This window comes from Misgurnus anguillicaudatus, chromosome 15 (genome assembly GCF_027580225.2).
Source record: "Misgurnus anguillicaudatus chromosome 15, ASM2758022v2, whole genome shotgun sequence".
In the NCBI taxonomy this organism is placed as follows: domain Eukaryota; kingdom Metazoa; phylum Chordata; class Actinopteri; order Cypriniformes; family Cobitidae; genus Misgurnus; species Misgurnus anguillicaudatus.
This window is the reverse complement of record NC_073351.2, coordinates 30,076,848-30,094,031: the sequence shown is the minus strand read 5'-3', so window position 1 is coordinate 30,094,031 and position 17,184 is coordinate 30,076,848. Positions and strand designations below refer to the sequence as shown.

Sequence of the window (17,184 nt, the reverse complement as noted above, 5' to 3'; positions counted from 1 at the left end):
TGTTTCACAATTTCATACAAATATTAGGCTACTGCATGTCTACTAAACTACAGATGATGGTAATAGGATAATAAGAAGTTTATGCCAAGTGTAGAGTAGGCATATAATAATAAAGTAGCCTACCGCGTTTGCTGGCTTATTACGTTTTTACAAGATTGCAGCTTAATCACAAGTAAACAGTCTATAGTCTAACGTTATGTCTACTGTATAATTGTATTTGTTTTTCAATTGTAATGTAAACATTACAAAATGCATTGACAAAGTTAATTGTATACGTTGCATTATTTCATAACATTGGCCGTTATTCGTAGGCCATAAGAAATCGAAATTAGACAAATGACTACGTACACATCACAACACAACACTTGAGTTTAGATGGCCAAAAAAAAAAACATGTAAGAGAAACGAGTGTTTTTTAGCAGGTCTGCTAAATGCTCTTATGATCGTAAGCTAGCTAGACCCTTGTTGAAGTTATTTTACTGGTGTAATTATCAACACTGGATGAATGAACAGCTTAGTAAAAAAATACACACTACAAGCAAGCGCAACCACATTCAACATAGACCGCAAACAAATTTACAAATAAGAGATTTACTTACTTGTCCATCAACAAGATCGCCAGATCAGCATCCCTTTTGCATCCAGGGCTGTCTATTAGCTCACGCCAACGAGTAAAAACCTGACCGAGTGGGACTCTTGTCCGGTTCCTAACTCGGTCAGATTCTCTTTTTCGCTTTCTACTCTCTTCCGAACGGGTTTTCTTAGCTGTTTCCCTCATCGAGCATCACGTCTCAAATGCGCGCGTGCAGTTGTTGTTACAGGCTTGTTTGACTTCATGCAGCGCCGCAGGAACCGACAGCCGGATGACGTCAAAGTGCCGTCTCGGATCATTCTCGCGGTACTTTTACGTCATCCGACTGCCGGTTCTTGCAGCGCTGCACGAAGTCGAACAAGCCTAATGTGTGTGACGTCGTTGCCGTAAAGCAAGTCGTGATTCTCGCGAGATTTGTCAGGGGCGGTTCTCTCAAGCTTACATTGCTGGTTCTGGTAGCGGCGTCCTTCCCGAGCTTCAACAGGGGGATGATTCGCCATACTATGACGTCGTTTACCATCGAAATGACTTTGAAGCTGTTATATTAAGGTAAAATAACTGCATGGTGTGTCTTTAATACTATATACACATTTCCTGTATTTTCTGGATGTATTATATTAAAGAGACTGGGAAACAATTATATATAATCACTATAACATTGCAAAAACAACAAATCTAATTGTGGCATGGTGGCTTTTGCACAGTACTGTATATGTTTTTTGAATAGCTGCAAACAGAGAAAGATGATTTATTTGATAATATTCCAGTTATCTTTTTGTCCTCTTTAATATTTTATACTGCCACAGGTGGGGAGCTGTTTGTGGGCCTGTACACGGATTACTGGGAGAATGATGCTGCTGTGTATCGTCTGGCCAATCATCGCTTCATCCGGACCGAAGTGGGAGACAAACAACAGCTGAATGGTAATCTTACGAAACTTACCCCGGGCATAAACACCAAACAACAAAACCTCACACTGCTTTTAACAATCCAGCTCTGTCTTACACACACATACAGTCATGCAAACCGAGAACACTGAATAATAAATCACACTTGGTTCAGGAGCGAGACACAAGGCATCCTGTGTGTGTATCCGGGTGGCCAGCGGTGTCCTGCTGTGAGCCAGTTTAATGCCTCACATGGTTGTATCTGTCTTCTTTCAGCACTCATATGGGACCTCTGGACCTCAGCCCAGACTGTTAGATCTGAGCTTGGAGAAAGTGATTGATACCTTAAAAGTGTGGAATGTAGCTTACGCTGTAGGAGCAATTGGCACGTCAGCTTCATGCTGTGTCAAACTAAGAATGGGATACATTCTGAATGCTGCATACCATTTTGCACATTATTATTATTATTATAGGAAGAGTAGATGGTGTACAGTATGTACTGCACAGTAAGCAATATGCTATATAATTTATTCTGAATATAGCCTGTGTGTGTGAGTCTCAGACAGATGTTATGTCTGTGCTAAGAATACAGTGCTATCTCACATTCGACTGCTGTGAGACATTAATCATGCAGAGACGGGAGAGGTGTTAGACAGAGATCACGCATCTCTGAATGTAATAATGCCTGATGTGATCTGATGCTACAGTCAAAGACCATCAGACACGGTGCAACTGAGGTTGAATGCTAGATAATGTACAAATGCATAATGCAAAGACAGATATGGAGACTGATGCATGTTATGTGTATAGTATGTACTTAGTACTCTTGGGTTTACAATAGGTCTGTTAATTCTTTCCCCACCAGGGTTTTTAAAAAAAGGTATGCATTTTTGTCCTATGCGGCAGAATTGCATTTAAAAACATGCATGAATATCTCCGTGAGCGTTATTCTGATCGACTCGAAACCACTGTACAAAAACATTACTATAGTTTCTGAACAAAAAAATGTATTTACATAATTTAAAAATTTTGGAAAAGCCCAAATTTACATTAAAAATGTATGTTTTAAGGTTGTATCTTTAGCAAACTTATGCATAATTACACGACACTTGGTACTTGTAATTGCAGTTAGGAACTGAGGGTGCATGCACAGCTTCGTCACAGCACCACCTTGTGGTCAGACAAATGATTTACATGCTTTTAACTTTGGCTGTGGTCGATCTATGTTCACGGGACTTGTACAATACCAAACTTGCCAGGTTTCGCCTCACGTTTAGCCCTGTGCAGCAAAATAGCGCTTAAAAAACACTTGCGAATATCTTCGCGAGCATTATTCTTATTGACTCGAAACCATTGTAGGAAAAACAATACCATAGCTTCTAAACAAGAAACTCTTTTGATGTCATTTTAAAATTTCCATCAGAAATAGCAGAAAATAGCAAAAAACACGACACGACACTTGGTACTTGTAATTGCAGTTGGGAACTGAGGGTGCATGCCCAGTTTCATCACAGCGCCACCTCGTGGTCATACAAATGTTGGTATGTTTATAGGATTTGTATCCTTGGAGTCCTGAATCATTTCCAAGTCCAACGATACCAAACATGCCAGGTTTCGCCTTACACTTATTCCTGCGCAGCAAAATCGCGCTTAAAAAACATGTGCGAATATTTCCGCGAGCGTTATTCTGATTGACTCGAAACCATCATAAGAAAATTGATACCATAGCTTCTAAACAAAAAACTGTATTGAAGTCATTTTAAAATTTCATCAGAAATGGACAAAAATTGCAAAAAAGTTACATAAAAATTTTGTGTTTTAAACATAACTGGTTATAACTCGACAAAACGAAATGTGATTTTTTTTCACCAGTTTTGATACGCTTATTTTTAAACAAAAAAGTAAAAAAATGAAAGAACAGACTCTCTGCTTTAAAAAAAATCATCATATCTTGATTCGTTTTCTATATCACCTTTAACTTCGACTCGCCTGAAAAGTCCGCTCCCCTTCTCACTCTCATAATGGGAGAGGGAGGGTGTTACTGCGCCGAGTCGAAGTACTCCCAAAAGTGCTATTACGCCATAAAATATAGTTACTCTTTTAAATCCGCTTAGAAAAGCGCTATGTTTTATTTTGTACCACCAAACTTGCTCGTATAACTACTCGTCTTAAATAGGAAAAACGCCGATGTGTTTGGTCACTTCTAACTTTATCTCTAAATGGCAGCATTGAATGAATGGGGCTAAGCTAAATGCTATCGAAGCGTCGCAGCGCGCTCCAGCGCTTACGTGCACACACACAGATGATAGAGGGATGATTCAACAGTTCTTAGTTAAGGTAATAACATATTTTAATATTGAAAATGAGTAGACTATTCCTTTAAATACAAAATTTTGAGCAAAAAGCTAATATAATTGTGTCTTTGTGAAGGACTTTTGTTAGAGATCAGATTCAGAGCAATGATCAAAACATACATGGAGTGTTTACTGTGTTTGTGATCAGTGGATGTTTCAATGTTTTATAAGTTGAGTAAAAGCGCCACCTAGTGGATAATAGCGGAAATATGGATGGCTGTAAAAACTCGTCATTGGCAGGGAAGCGTTTTCCCTTAATTGATGCGATAACTTATCAATGGCGGGGAAAGAGTTAATGGTTGGATTAGTATTAACCTGTGTTAATAATTTTGTCTAAGAACACGGCCATGAATAAAGAATGGCATAAAACATCCTCTGAGAACAGTATGGTGATGAAAGATGCCTTTTTCAACATGAGCACCTTGTCATAAGGAAAAAGTGATAACTAAGTGGCTGAGGCAAACAAAACATCAAAATTCTGGGGTCATGGCCAGGAAATTCTCTAGGCCTAAATCCAGATGGTCAAAACAAAACCCCACAAATTTTTACAAATTTCAAGCATTATTTACGCAAGAATTGTCTGAAGTTGATTGACTGCATGCCAGGGCAAACTGGTAGTGGTCTTAAAAAGAAGGATCAACACTGCAAATATTGACAGTTTGGATAAACTTATTGTAATTGTCAATAAAAGCCTAATGAAAATCCTTGTAATTATATTTCTGTATACCATAGTAAGATCTGACAAAATGATCTAAAACCACAGAAGCAGCAAACTTTGTGAAAATTAATATTTGTGTCATTCCTAAAACGTTTGGCCATGGCTGTAGAAAAAATCCATATTGGATGTGGCACATTGACTGACTGTACATTATCACTAATGTTTCTGTCTGCTTTTATTAGAGCCCAAGTTTGTGGGATCGGCAGTGATCCCTGACAATGATGATCCTGCTGATGATAAAGTCTATTTCTTCTTCACGGAGCGAGTGGACAACATGGAGGCCGGAAACAAAGCCGTTTACACCAGAGTGGGCAGAGTCTGTGCGGTAAAGCATACAAATACTGTACCATAAATACAACTAAATTCAAGTATAATCACGTATATCTCGGTGGTAGAGCACTACATTTACAATGCAAAAGGTCATGGGATTCGAACCCAGGGGACACATGATGTATACCTTGTAATGCATTGATAAAAGCATTTGCCAAATGTGTACATGTAAATATCAATATTTTAAACTCAGTTTTTGCTCTTTTCTTCTTTCAGAATGATCAAGGTGGTCAGAGGATGCTGGTGAACAGGTGGAGCTCTTTCCTAAAGACTCGTCTTATCTGTTCTGTGGCCGGTCCTAATGGAATCGACACACACTTTGATGAACTCGGTAGGGACTTGCTCATTTTATATTTTTTGTACATCATAGAATAAAAGTAAATTAATCAAAACTATGGAATGACACACATGCAACTATAGGAATTTTGTTGTTACTAAAAACATTTCAATAATATTGAAGAAGTTCACTTTTTTTCTGGAGTTTTATTGTCTGCTGTGAAGTCATTCACTTCAGTTTTTTTATAACATTGTACTTGTCTAATGAAATAAATATGTTAGCCATAGGCGGAGTTTCACCTTTGTGCTTGAAGGGGCACCTACAGGCAGGCAAGAGAACTGCAACACTTTAAGATTAGCAAAAGTGTGGTGCTTCTTGGTTTTCTGATATGTTTTTTTTTATCAGTCTGCCTACTAAATTAATAGGATAGACAAATAAAATGAGAAAATATGAATTCTATTATTTTTAGTTCATCTATATCTCAGACAAAACCATAATTGGCTGTGGTCTGGGGGGGCAGTGCCCCTACCTTCCCTCCCCAAACTCTGCCTATGTTAGCACAATTATATTTTTCTACAAAAGCGATTTCAAACATTTAAACATGCATATGAAGAGTTTGGTTCCAAAACGCAATAAATCCATTTTGACAAATTTCGGTAAAAACGTGTTTTCTATACCAAGAAAGTGACAAGATGAAAACCACACCAATTTTCTGTTACAAACTTTCACATAGCATCTTTAGGTTATAAAAACATAAAAAAGTCAAATCCATAACTTGATTTTCAAGATTTATTATAAAAACAAATTCTTTTTTCCACAAAATGCAATAAATCCATGACAGTTTTTTATTTCAAAATGCTATAAATCTATTAAATCAATGTATAAATGTGCATTCATCTTTGCCATTTTATATTTATTTAGTTGACTAGTGGTATACAATGATTAAAAAATAAACATTAATGGCATTAACCAAAATACTTACTTGGTTATATTAAGAGCACTGTCAATGGTGCGGTTATACTTGACGTCGTCTATTTACATTTTTCACAGCGATCAGCTGTAAAATGTTTTGGTCCTGCTCGATTTTCGTTGACTTTGAGTAAAATAATGTAAAGTTTTCATAAGATCCTCTGGGGTCAATGTTTTAGCATGAGAAGCTTGATGCTGTCGGGAGAACAAGCACCCGAGTGCCTCTTGCGGAAATTATTAGATGTTGATGCCGTTTCTTTCCCGTCACAGAAAACCATCACAGGTTTATCAATGCAATTAAAGTATAATTTTGTTTTGTTTGTTGATCACGAAGTACAAAGTAGATGAGGAAAACTAGGACTCCATGTACTCAATTTTTTAATTTCTGGAGCGGATTTATTGCGTTCTGTAAAAAAGAAAGAGTGGCGTTTATCACATTTTGGGAAAAAAGGGAGAAATGATGACAGAATAACACGGCGGATACTGGATTTTGCATAAAATTAAGAATTTACTTTTAACTACTGACCTGATATAATACTGATTTTGGCAGTAACTCTTCTTTTTTTTTTTTTAAATGGGGTTTATCGCGTTTTGGAACCAAACCCTTCATATTTATATTTAAGATGTTTCAGATAATATGAAACATTTTAGTCAAGTGTTTGTTTGTTTGTTTTTGTTTTACATTGAATACTGATCCTGTTTAGGATGTTGTGCTCTGAAAAGTTGAGAAATCTTCAGATACCAGGATGAGACCAAAAACGCTCCAGTTTTAGTTTCAGTAATGAACCATTATTTTCAGCATAATGATCGTATTCATCAAACTCCTCGGAGCGAGTCTGCTGATTCCTCAGTTTCTGCCTTTCACATTTTTCCCTTCAAATTCCTGTAGAAAAATACAGATCTCATCATTCTGTCTGTAATGTAAACATACATCCAACCACATGAGTTTGTGCATACAAATAAATGTGCAATGACTCCATCGCTCTGTTTGAAATCTGGTACTGTGACGTTTTGTACTAAATTAGATGAAGTACCTACTGCTTTATTGTTAAAACAGTGTATTCAATATAGTATGTTTAGTATATAGTATGGTACACTATAAATACATCTCAGATACATCTGCTGTTTTATTTGTCATGTGATCTGTATTGACCAATTATTTTATCAGAACAACCGCAATCATAATTTAACAAGTAAACAATGTGGGGGGGGGGCATTTTTGGTACTATCCATCGAATGCACACTTACAAATCTAGCATTAAGTAGTAGGTCATCTGGGTATTTTTTGTCAGCTGTTTTTACTAATTCTGACACTCCCTTGGATATAGATTTTTGATGACTATATAGTATGCAAGTATGTGTTTTTTCAGGAAAAAAATAAAAAAAAGTTTCCTTGCTGTTACTGGGGTGTAGGGCTAGGTTTCGATTCAGATGATCCAAATCGATTCAATTTTGATTCACAAGCTATCGATTTGATATTTGATTCCGATTCTCGATTCAACTCAATGAATATAGATATTTATATTATACATATTAGGACCTTTTCAAAGGGTACTACCCCAGTGACAGCTTTGGACCATTTTTTGACCAGATGTTGATCCAGGATCATGTCCTATTTGGGTAAATCGTGCAAAGTTCATATTTGTTGACCTGGATGTCTTTTTGTGTGTTGGTTTAGAGGATGTGTTTGTTCTGCGAAAGAAAGATGAGAGAAACCCAGAGATCTTTGGGCTGTTCAGCACAACCAGGTTGGTTAGGTCGTGTTTCGTTTACCAAAATATTTTAATTTTACGACACAATTTTGATCAAACAATGAGGCTTGGACATTCATCTATGTTTATTTTCTTAGTGCCGTTTTCAAAGGATACGCCGTGTGCATGTACAGCATGGAAGACATTCGTGCGGCATTCAACGGGCCTTTCGCCCACCGGGAACGAAGCGACCACCACTGGAGCATGTACGAGGGTCGAGTACCCTTCCCGCGCCCCGGATCTGTGAGTAATGGCTCTTGTGTTGGTGCTATCAGTCAATTTGCGCCATAACCTTTGTTAAATCAGAACCCCAAAATGTCATGCCGTGTTTCATTTAAACCTTTGTGCTCCGACACACCGTAGCATTTGGTGGTGCAGCGAGTGAGTGCTAAATGTTGGGACTCGTTTTATCATACAAACAGGATCTCTCATGACAGATGAGTCTATTTTCAGCATTACTGTGTGCATCGCTTTTCTATTCAAGGGTGTCGTGATGATCCTTAAACGTTAAAGGAATATTTCACAATTCTGTTCATTTACTCACCCCCATGTCATCCAAGATGTTTATGTCTTTCTTTGTTCAGTCGAGAAGAAATTACGTTTTTTGAGCAAAACATTCCAGGATTTTTCTCCATATAGTGGACTTTAGTATGCAGTTTAAACGTGCAGCTTGAGAGGGCTCTAAACGATCCCAAAATGAGGCATAAGGTAGCACACCAATGCGTTTACGCCAGTGGCTGGCACATGTTTTCAATTGTTTCTAATAGAAACGCCACGCTTTTCAAAAATGACCACATTGAGCGCTGGCACTCTGCAGTTTTTCAGTGCTGAGTGCCGAGAGTTGAAAAATCTTAAACTTTGGGTAAAATGCTCAGCACGTCAATGTCACTTTTCAGTCTGCCGTCCAATTACAGTGAAGGTGGGGTGGAACAAACATCACAACAACCAACCGGCGCATCGTACAACCAGCTGAAAAAAGCTGGCAAGCTCCTACAGTCGCTGTCTGCCTGGTGTTTTAGCCGCGTTTAAATGTTTTGGTGTGCACACGCCAAAGGGACTTATCTAGGAAATTAACCACAACTTCTCATCTTGCACTTGCCTTGTGGTGCGCCAGCGTGACCTTACATATTACGTCATGCGTGACCTTTTGACGTGATAACGTATGCAAAAACTACCGCTCCAGTGTTTACAAGTGTGTAGAAAGAGGACCGTTCCGACGATGTGGTATGTGGAATGATTAATGTCTTTGTGTCAGTTTACATACACTCACCTAAAGGATTATTAGGAACACCTAGTCAGTTTCTCATTAATGCAATTATCTCATCAACCAATCACATTGCAGTTGCTTCAATGCATTTAGGGGTTTGGTCCTGGTCAAGACAATCTCTTGAACTCCAAACCGAATGTCAAAATGGGAAAGAAAGTTGAATTAAGCAATTTCGAGCATGGCATGGTTGTTGGTGCCAGTCTGAGCATTTTACATTCTGCTCACTTACTGGGATTTTCACGCACAACCATTTCTAGGGTTTACAAAGAATGGTCTGAAAAGGGAAAAGGTCCTGTGGGCGAAAATGCCTTGTTGATGCTAGAGGTCAGAGGAGAATGGGCTGACTGATTCAAGCTGATAGAAGAGCAACTTTGACTGAAATAACCACTCGTTACAACCGAGGTATGCAGCAAAGCATTTGTGAAGACACAACACGCACAACCTTGAGGCGGATGGGCTACAACAGCAGAAGACCCCACCGGGTACCCCTCATCTCCACCATCATCTGATGGCTACTTCCAGCAGGATAATGCCCCATGTGACAAAGCTCGAATCATTTCAAATTGGTTTCTTGAACATGACAATAATAATAATAATAATTCCTTACATTTATATAGCGCTTTTCTCAGTACTCAAAGCGCTTTACATATGAACAGGGGAATCTCCTCAACCACCACCAATGTGCAGCATCCACCTGGATGATGCGACGGCAGCCATATTGCGCCAGAACGCACGCCACACACCAGCTTATTAGTGGAGAGGAGACAGACTGATATAGCCAATTAGTATGAGGGATGATTAGTAGGCCAATGGGCAAGTTTGGCCAGGGCACACCTCTACTCTTTTTCAAAGGACATCCTGGGATTTTTAATGACCACAGAGAGTCAGGACCTCAGTTTAACATCTCATCCGAAGGACGGTGCTTTTTTTGACAGTATAGTGTCGCCATCACTATACTGGGGTGTTAGGACCCACACAGACCACAGGGTGAGCACCCCCTGCTGGTCTCACTAACACCACTACCAACAGCAACCTGGTTTTCCCAGGTGGTCTCCCATCCAAGTACTGACCAGGCTCAGCCCTGCTTAGCTTCAGTGGGCAAGCTGTCTTGGGCTACAGGGTGATATGGCTGCTGACAATGAGTTCACTGTACTAAAATGGCCCCCACAGTTACCAGACCTTAACCTAATAGAGCATCTTTGGGATGTGGTGGAACGGGAGCTTCGTGCCCTGGACGTGTATCCCATAAATCTCCATCAACTGCAAGATGCTATCCTATCAATATGGGCCAACATTTCTAAAGAATGATTTCAGCACATTGTTGAAATGCCACGTAGATTTAAAGCAGTTCTGAAGGCGAAAAGGGGTCAAACACAGTATAAGTATGATGTTCCTAATAATCCTTTAAGTGAGTGTACATAACGTGTGACCTTTCGATGTGATCACGTAATACGTAAGGTCGCACTGGTGCATTACACGGCTAGTGCAAGATGAAAAGTTGTGGTTTTAAAGTATTTATTTTTTTATATTTTTGGGGGATGAAAATGACAATCGTTTCGCTAGATAAGACCCTAATGCCTCGGTTGGGATTGTTTAGAGCCCTTTGAAGCTGCATTAAACTGCAATTTTAAACTGCATTAAAAACCATTGAGGTCCACTATATGGAGATTATCCTGGAATGTTTTCTTCAAAAAACTTAAAAAAAAAAATGGACTGAAAAAGACTAACATCTTGGATGACATGGGGGTGAGTAAATTATTAGGATTTTTTTATGAAAGTAATCTTTTAAGATCTAAAATTGAGCATTTAGAGAGAACGTAGGTGTGCTGAAATTGAGTCTTTGGTCTGATTTAATGTAATACAGGTATATCTGATATGTGCTTATTCATGTCATCCTGTGCTTATTCATCTCCAGATTAAAAGGGAAAAAATTATTTCCAGTTATGTTCTTTAATATTGTATCTCATATCTTTTTGAAAGATCAGCGTTTATTCATTAAATTCTTCTAATTTCTGTCTATCCTGTGCGGTTATTCCTGGGGAAAGCAACTGAAAACTTGTTTCTCTGACAGATGACCTTTATAAGGCATTTTAGTGGCTTTAGCCCTGCACTGCTGGATTTCTGATTAGTCTCTTGTTCTAAAAGGTTATAGCAGCGAGGAGCAGCGTTCATTATATTATAGAAAACTGAATGAAAGACCTAAAAGGTTTGCGTGGCTCGCCAAAGTGTGTTTTGAATGCATGTCAAGCATGAATGTTCCCGGCACCCCACGCAGCGTAGGTCTGGTTTCACACTTGCTCGATTCTTTCAAACCTTTCGTTAATCTTCTTAAATATTCACATTTTTCTATCTTTGTGTGTCTTAGTGTGCCAGTAGGATAAATGGAGGACAGTTTTCCAGTTCTAAGGAATATCCGGACGAGGCTCTTCGGTTTGCGCGTTCACATCCACTCATGTTCCAGGCGGTACAACCGGTTCACAGACGACCCATTTTGATGGACACGGAGGGAGGACGCAGACTCACGCAGCTGGCGGTCGACAGGGTTGAAGCTGAGGATGGACATTACAATGTTCTCTTTATTGGAACTGATAATTCAGTTTTAATCCTTGCCTTCTGCACTACACAAATCTACAGGGCGCTGTTTTTGCATGTATTATTTTTGCAGGAATTATACACATCCCCTTTCAAGATCTATAGTCCTGATGCTTCTGTATAGGATTTTTAATCCCATAATACTGCTTTGTTTTATTCTCGTTTCTTCCAGATAATTCAGTTGTTTTAAAAGTCATCACAATCTACAACAAAGAAGCCAACACGGTTGAAGAAGTCCTTCTGGAGGAATTGCAGGTTTTCAAGGTATTAGATTGACCCGTGGCTGATTTTTCATTTTTAGGTCCGGATCATTTGTTCCACATTAAACACTTGTTTTCCTTTTCAAGGTCCCTGTTCCTATTACTGAGATCATCATCTCTACCAAAAGAGTAAGAATCTCTCAAACAGCTTTCACTTCAATGTTAAAACCCATATGGCTGTTAGTCCCATACACGCATTCTGGTTTTCCACCTAGAGGTGGCAATATTGAGTAAACCTTTCTGTATGCATGGTCACCATTACAGTCTTGCTAGTTTTGTTTCACGTCAATTCAGCTTTTATTAGAGGACAGATATGTTATATTTATTTACTAATGGTTACAAATTAAGTATGATCTTTTGTGTTTAAACACAGTGTGTTCCTTTGTTCATTGTTATTGCTGTAATATATTAAATCTCAATTAATCTATAGCAGAATAAAGTTTTTGTTTACATCATATATGTGTGTAAACTGTGTATAATAATTATGTATATATAAATATGCACGCACACATGTATAATTTTAAGAAAAAAAATTATATATTAAGTTTATATTTATATATTGTATAAATTATACATAAATACAACATCCAACATACAAATGTATGTAAACATTTCTTAAATATATAAATGCATTATACACAGTTCACACACATATGTAAACAAAAACTTTTATTCTGCTATAGATTCATCGCAATTAATCGTTATGTGTACTTATTATTATTATTATTATTATTATTATTATTATTATTATTATTATTAATAATAATAATAACAATAATAATAATAATAATACCAATAATATTAATAATAATAATAATAATAATAATAATAAATGTGTCATAATTTATTAATTCATTCATTTATTTTTTATTAATAGTATTATTATTATTAGTAGTAGTAGTAGTAGTTGTTGTTGTTGTAGTAGTAGCAGTATTATTATTATTATTTGTATTATTATTATTATTATTATTATTATTATTATTATTATTATTATTATTATTATTTGTATTATTAGTATTATTATCAATAGGGACGCATAATGATTAATCTCGATTAATCTATAGTAGAATAAAGTTTTTGTTTACATCATATATGTGTGTGTACATGCATTATACACAGTTCACACACATATATGATGTAAACAAAAACTTTTATTCTGCTATAGATTCATCGCAATTAATCGTTATGTGTACTTATTATTATTATTAATAATAATAATAATAATAATAATAATAATAAATGTGTAGTAATTAATTAATTCATTCATTCATTTATTATTATTATTATTATTATTAATAGTAATTAATTAATAGCAGAATAAAGTTTTTGTTTACATCATATATGTGTGTGAACTGTCTATAATAATTATGTATATATAAATATGCACGCATGCATGTATAATTTTAAGAAAAAATATATATTTATATTTTAAGTTTATATTTATATATTATATAAGTTATAAATAAATACAACATCCAACATACAAATGTATGTAAACATTTCTTAAATATATATATGCATTATACACAGTTCACACACATATAGTATATGATGTAAACAAAAACGTTTATTCTGCTATAGATTAATCGCAATTATTATTGATGATGATGATGATGATGATTTAAAAAAATAATAAACGTATTATTTAACTATTTACAAAACACTGCAATACTGCCTAATTCAGTAAGATGTTTCATTATGCTAAAGTGATAATTTGGACATAATTGCATTGATATCACATGTTTGTATCACTATAGCAACAGCTGTATGTGGGCTCTGAGCTGGGTGTCACACAGGTCCGTGTACATCAGTGTGGACTGTACGGATCGGCCTGTGCCGACTGCTGCCTTGCCAGAGATCCTTACTGTGCCTGGGATGGATTCACATGTTCCCGGTACTACCCTGCAGGCCACTTTACCAAGAGGTACAAACCCTGCCATACAGATAAATACTGTACATATGCAAACCTTTCATGTAATTTTATGTTTGGTCAAGTCAGTTTTATTTATTATTATTATTTTATTATTTATTATATTTATTTTATAGCAGAAAATATGTACACAAAATGCAAAAACATGTGTGTGTGTGTGTGTGTAAGAGGGATTGTTTCCCTAATCCCGACTCAAAGGCCTGTCGACCGCTTCAGTACGGCCATCAATTTCAGCTTGTTAGGGATGGATGTGAACATCCCTCGCCCATGTTAATACCCATCACATGCGCGCTCTGTATGCAAAGCCATACAAGGTGACAGTCAGCTCCAAATACCCGTCAAAGTCATTACTCACAGAGCAAGAGCAAAAAAATAACAGAGCCGGCCTGATTGAATTTCTGTCACCTCTCTGCTGTTTCACACCTTGGGCGGCGGATATTTTGACATTTGGGGGCGGGCGGGCAGGTCTGTGTCTGGATTATGTCAATGTCTCAATTTGTCTTTCGTCTTCAGACGCTTCAGACGGCAAGACGTTCGCCATGGCAATGCAGTGCAGCAGTGCAACGGTCTTCAGCTTAGCGGTACGTGCCGGCAATGCCGGATTTGATCGATGCCAGATATTACGGCCTTTGAAGGGGAAAATGAGGCGGATGAGATCCTTGACTGGAAAGTTGAAGATAGGTCGCAGTAAAGTTAATGAGAGTGCCGGACTCATTGTGTGCAGATGGCACTGGTGCTTTATTGTAATGTACTGGGATGTCGCAATAGTGAACTCCCACTGCAGACTTCGGAAAAAAATGAATAGGAAAATTAATTTTGGCATAGAGGAAAAATCAATCATTTTGACCAATGCAATGTATTTTGGGCTATTGCTACAAATTATACCTGTGCTACTGGTTTTGTGGTCCAGGGTCACAAATTGTTTGTGCAATGATGAAAATATTGCAAGGTTGGTATAGGTTGATTTAATCTGTTTGTTTGTGTTACAGAGGAACAAAGCATCTCAGAAAAGCTGGTGTATGGTGTGGAGAACAATAGTACATTACTGGAGTGCAGACCACGATCACTACAGGCGTCTGTAACGTGGTACATTCAACGTGGTGTGGAGATGAACGAGGTACAAACATTCACACAATCAGTTGTGGTTTGAATGTTACCTGCGTATTTGGGTTTCATGATAAGATTTTCGTTTTTTTTCTTACCTTCAGGTAAAAGGTGATGAACGTTTGATTCTCACACCCCACGGCCTGTTGCTTCTCAGAGTCTCAAAGGGAGACGCGGGAGTCTACGTGTGCCAGTCCACGGAGCACGGCTTTGTACAGACGGTGGTACGTGTCACTTTAGAGGTGTTGGATGAAGACAAAGTGGAAGGTGTTTTGCATAAAGGAGAGTTGGATGAAGACGGTGACTCCCAGCACAGAAGTCCACTCTGCCCCTTCCCCATCCTACCCTCATCCTCTTCTAAACACTGGTATAAGGATTTCATGCAGCTGATTGGCTACAACAACTTTCAGCACGTGGAACAGTACTGCGAGAAGGTATGGTGTGTGTCGGACAGAAAGAAAAAGAAAATGAAGGGTATGGCGCCCAAATGGCGATACGCCGAGCAGCGGGGACGAGCGAGGGCCCCCCGACACACGCAAGGACATTAAAGATCATCAGAGGAGGAAATGAACCCCTATAATGCTCAGCGATGCTAAACAGACACTTAAATGTTTATAGATGTTATAAAAAGAATCAATGATTGATAAAGTCATTACAGCGTTACAGTCTTACGATTACGTTCTGACAGATATTAAGTGCGTAAAACTGGCCTTTTTCAATTAAATATATTTTACAAATACGTAATTTTAACAAACGATGCACCCTTCTTGGACTCCAGTCATATCAGTTTGAAGTTATTTTATCCTACTTGAATTAAAGGCGGGGTGCATGATTTTTGAAAAACTCTTGTAAAAGTGAGTCGGGCTGAGTACCAAAACACACTTGTAGCCAATCAGCAGTAAGAGGAAGGTCTACTAACCGACATTGTTGACTGGATTTCAAATATCAACATTGGCTTTCAGAGATCATGCACCCCGCCTTTAAGTCAAAAGTCCCTTTAGGGAAGTCGGCCCGTGCGGCCATGTTTGCAATGCCTCCGTGCAGTTATTTCATGCTAAACTAAAGTGCTATCTACTTGAATGGGGACAGACAGGTATGACAATTAATCAACGTATTAAACACTGTACCATATCTTTTATTTCTTAATATTAAAAATTGCGTTTAAAAGACCTTTTCAAGGTTGGCAACCACCTCATTCGACTTTGTAGAGAGAATCATCAGTCTTTGTTGATTAAAGGAGTAGTCCATTTTCTAAAGAAAAGTCAAGATGGTTTGCTCACCACCATGTCATCCGGGGTGTTGATGTCTTTCTTTGTTCAGTTGAGAAGAAGTTGGGTTTTTTTAGGAAAACATTTCAGGATTTTTCTCATTTTGATGGACTTCGGTGGACCCCAACACTTGGCAGTTTTGATGCAGTTTGGGATTGCAGTTTCGAGGGACTCTGGACGGTCCCAGGCGAGGCATAAGGGTCTTATCTAGCGAAACGATTGTCATTTTTGACACATAATGACGTGGAAAGGTCATGTGTTACATATGAAACGCACATTTGCGGACCATTTTAAACAGTAAACTGACACAAAGACAATAATTTGTATCATTCGACATACAACAATGCCGAAACGGTCCTCTTTCTCCAAACTTGTAAACATTGGGGCATAGTTTCGCATACATCTTCCGTGACCTTTTGACGTGATGACTTATTGATGATTTCTGATCGTTTCGCTGGATGGGACCCTTGTGCCTCGTTTGGGATCCTTTGGAGTCCTTTGAGGCTGCAATTTTGAACTGCATTGGAGCTGTTGAGTGTTGGGGTCCATTGAAGTCCATTGGAGTTAGAAGATCCTGGAATGTTTTCCTCAGGGAACATAGCTTCTTCTCGACTGAGCGGGGAGGGACATGGGCATTTTGGATGACATGGTGGTGAGTAAATTATCTGGATTTTTTTTAGAAAATGGACTAATCCTTTAATGATTTGTTCTTTTAATTGAAAGGCGGGACTTACGTCACCAAATTGGCCATATTGAGCGTTGCATTCATAATAATAGGAGTGCTTAATCTTGTTGTATCATGTATTTTTTTATTGAGTCGCCTTCTCATGGTGTCCGCCATGTTTTTATTGTCATGTTGATGCATATTTTATAGAGAAGATCAGT

The 17,184-nt window shown here is 37.9% G+C and overlaps 1 protein-coding gene across 1 annotated transcript in view; it reads left to right on the top strand.

Moving 5' to 3' along the window:
* sema3e (sema domain, immunoglobulin domain (Ig), short basic domain, secreted, (semaphorin) 3E) overlaps positions 1-16,423 on the top strand; it is a 74,631-nt gene extending 58,208 nt beyond the window's left edge. Inside the window, exons 6-17 of the mRNA XM_073853755.1 lie at positions 1,399-1,515; positions 4,734-4,876; positions 5,098-5,212; positions 7,806-7,875; positions 7,977-8,121; positions 11,511-11,730; positions 11,907-12,001; positions 12,085-12,126; positions 13,755-13,921; positions 14,441-14,508; positions 14,917-15,044; positions 15,136-16,423. Of these exons, the coding sequence (XP_073709856.1) occupies positions 1,399-1,515; positions 4,734-4,876; positions 5,098-5,212; positions 7,806-7,875; positions 7,977-8,121; positions 11,511-11,730; positions 11,907-12,001; positions 12,085-12,126; positions 13,755-13,921; positions 14,441-14,508; positions 14,917-15,044; positions 15,136-15,579 (1,754 nt within the window). The 3' untranslated portion in view covers positions 15,580-16,423. The remainder of the gene's footprint in view (positions 1-1,398; positions 1,516-4,733; positions 4,877-5,097; positions 5,213-7,805; positions 7,876-7,976; positions 8,122-11,510; positions 11,731-11,906; positions 12,002-12,084; positions 12,127-13,754; positions 13,922-14,440; positions 14,509-14,916; positions 15,045-15,135) is intronic.
* The last annotated feature ends 761 nt before the right edge of the window (positions 16,424-17,184 follow it).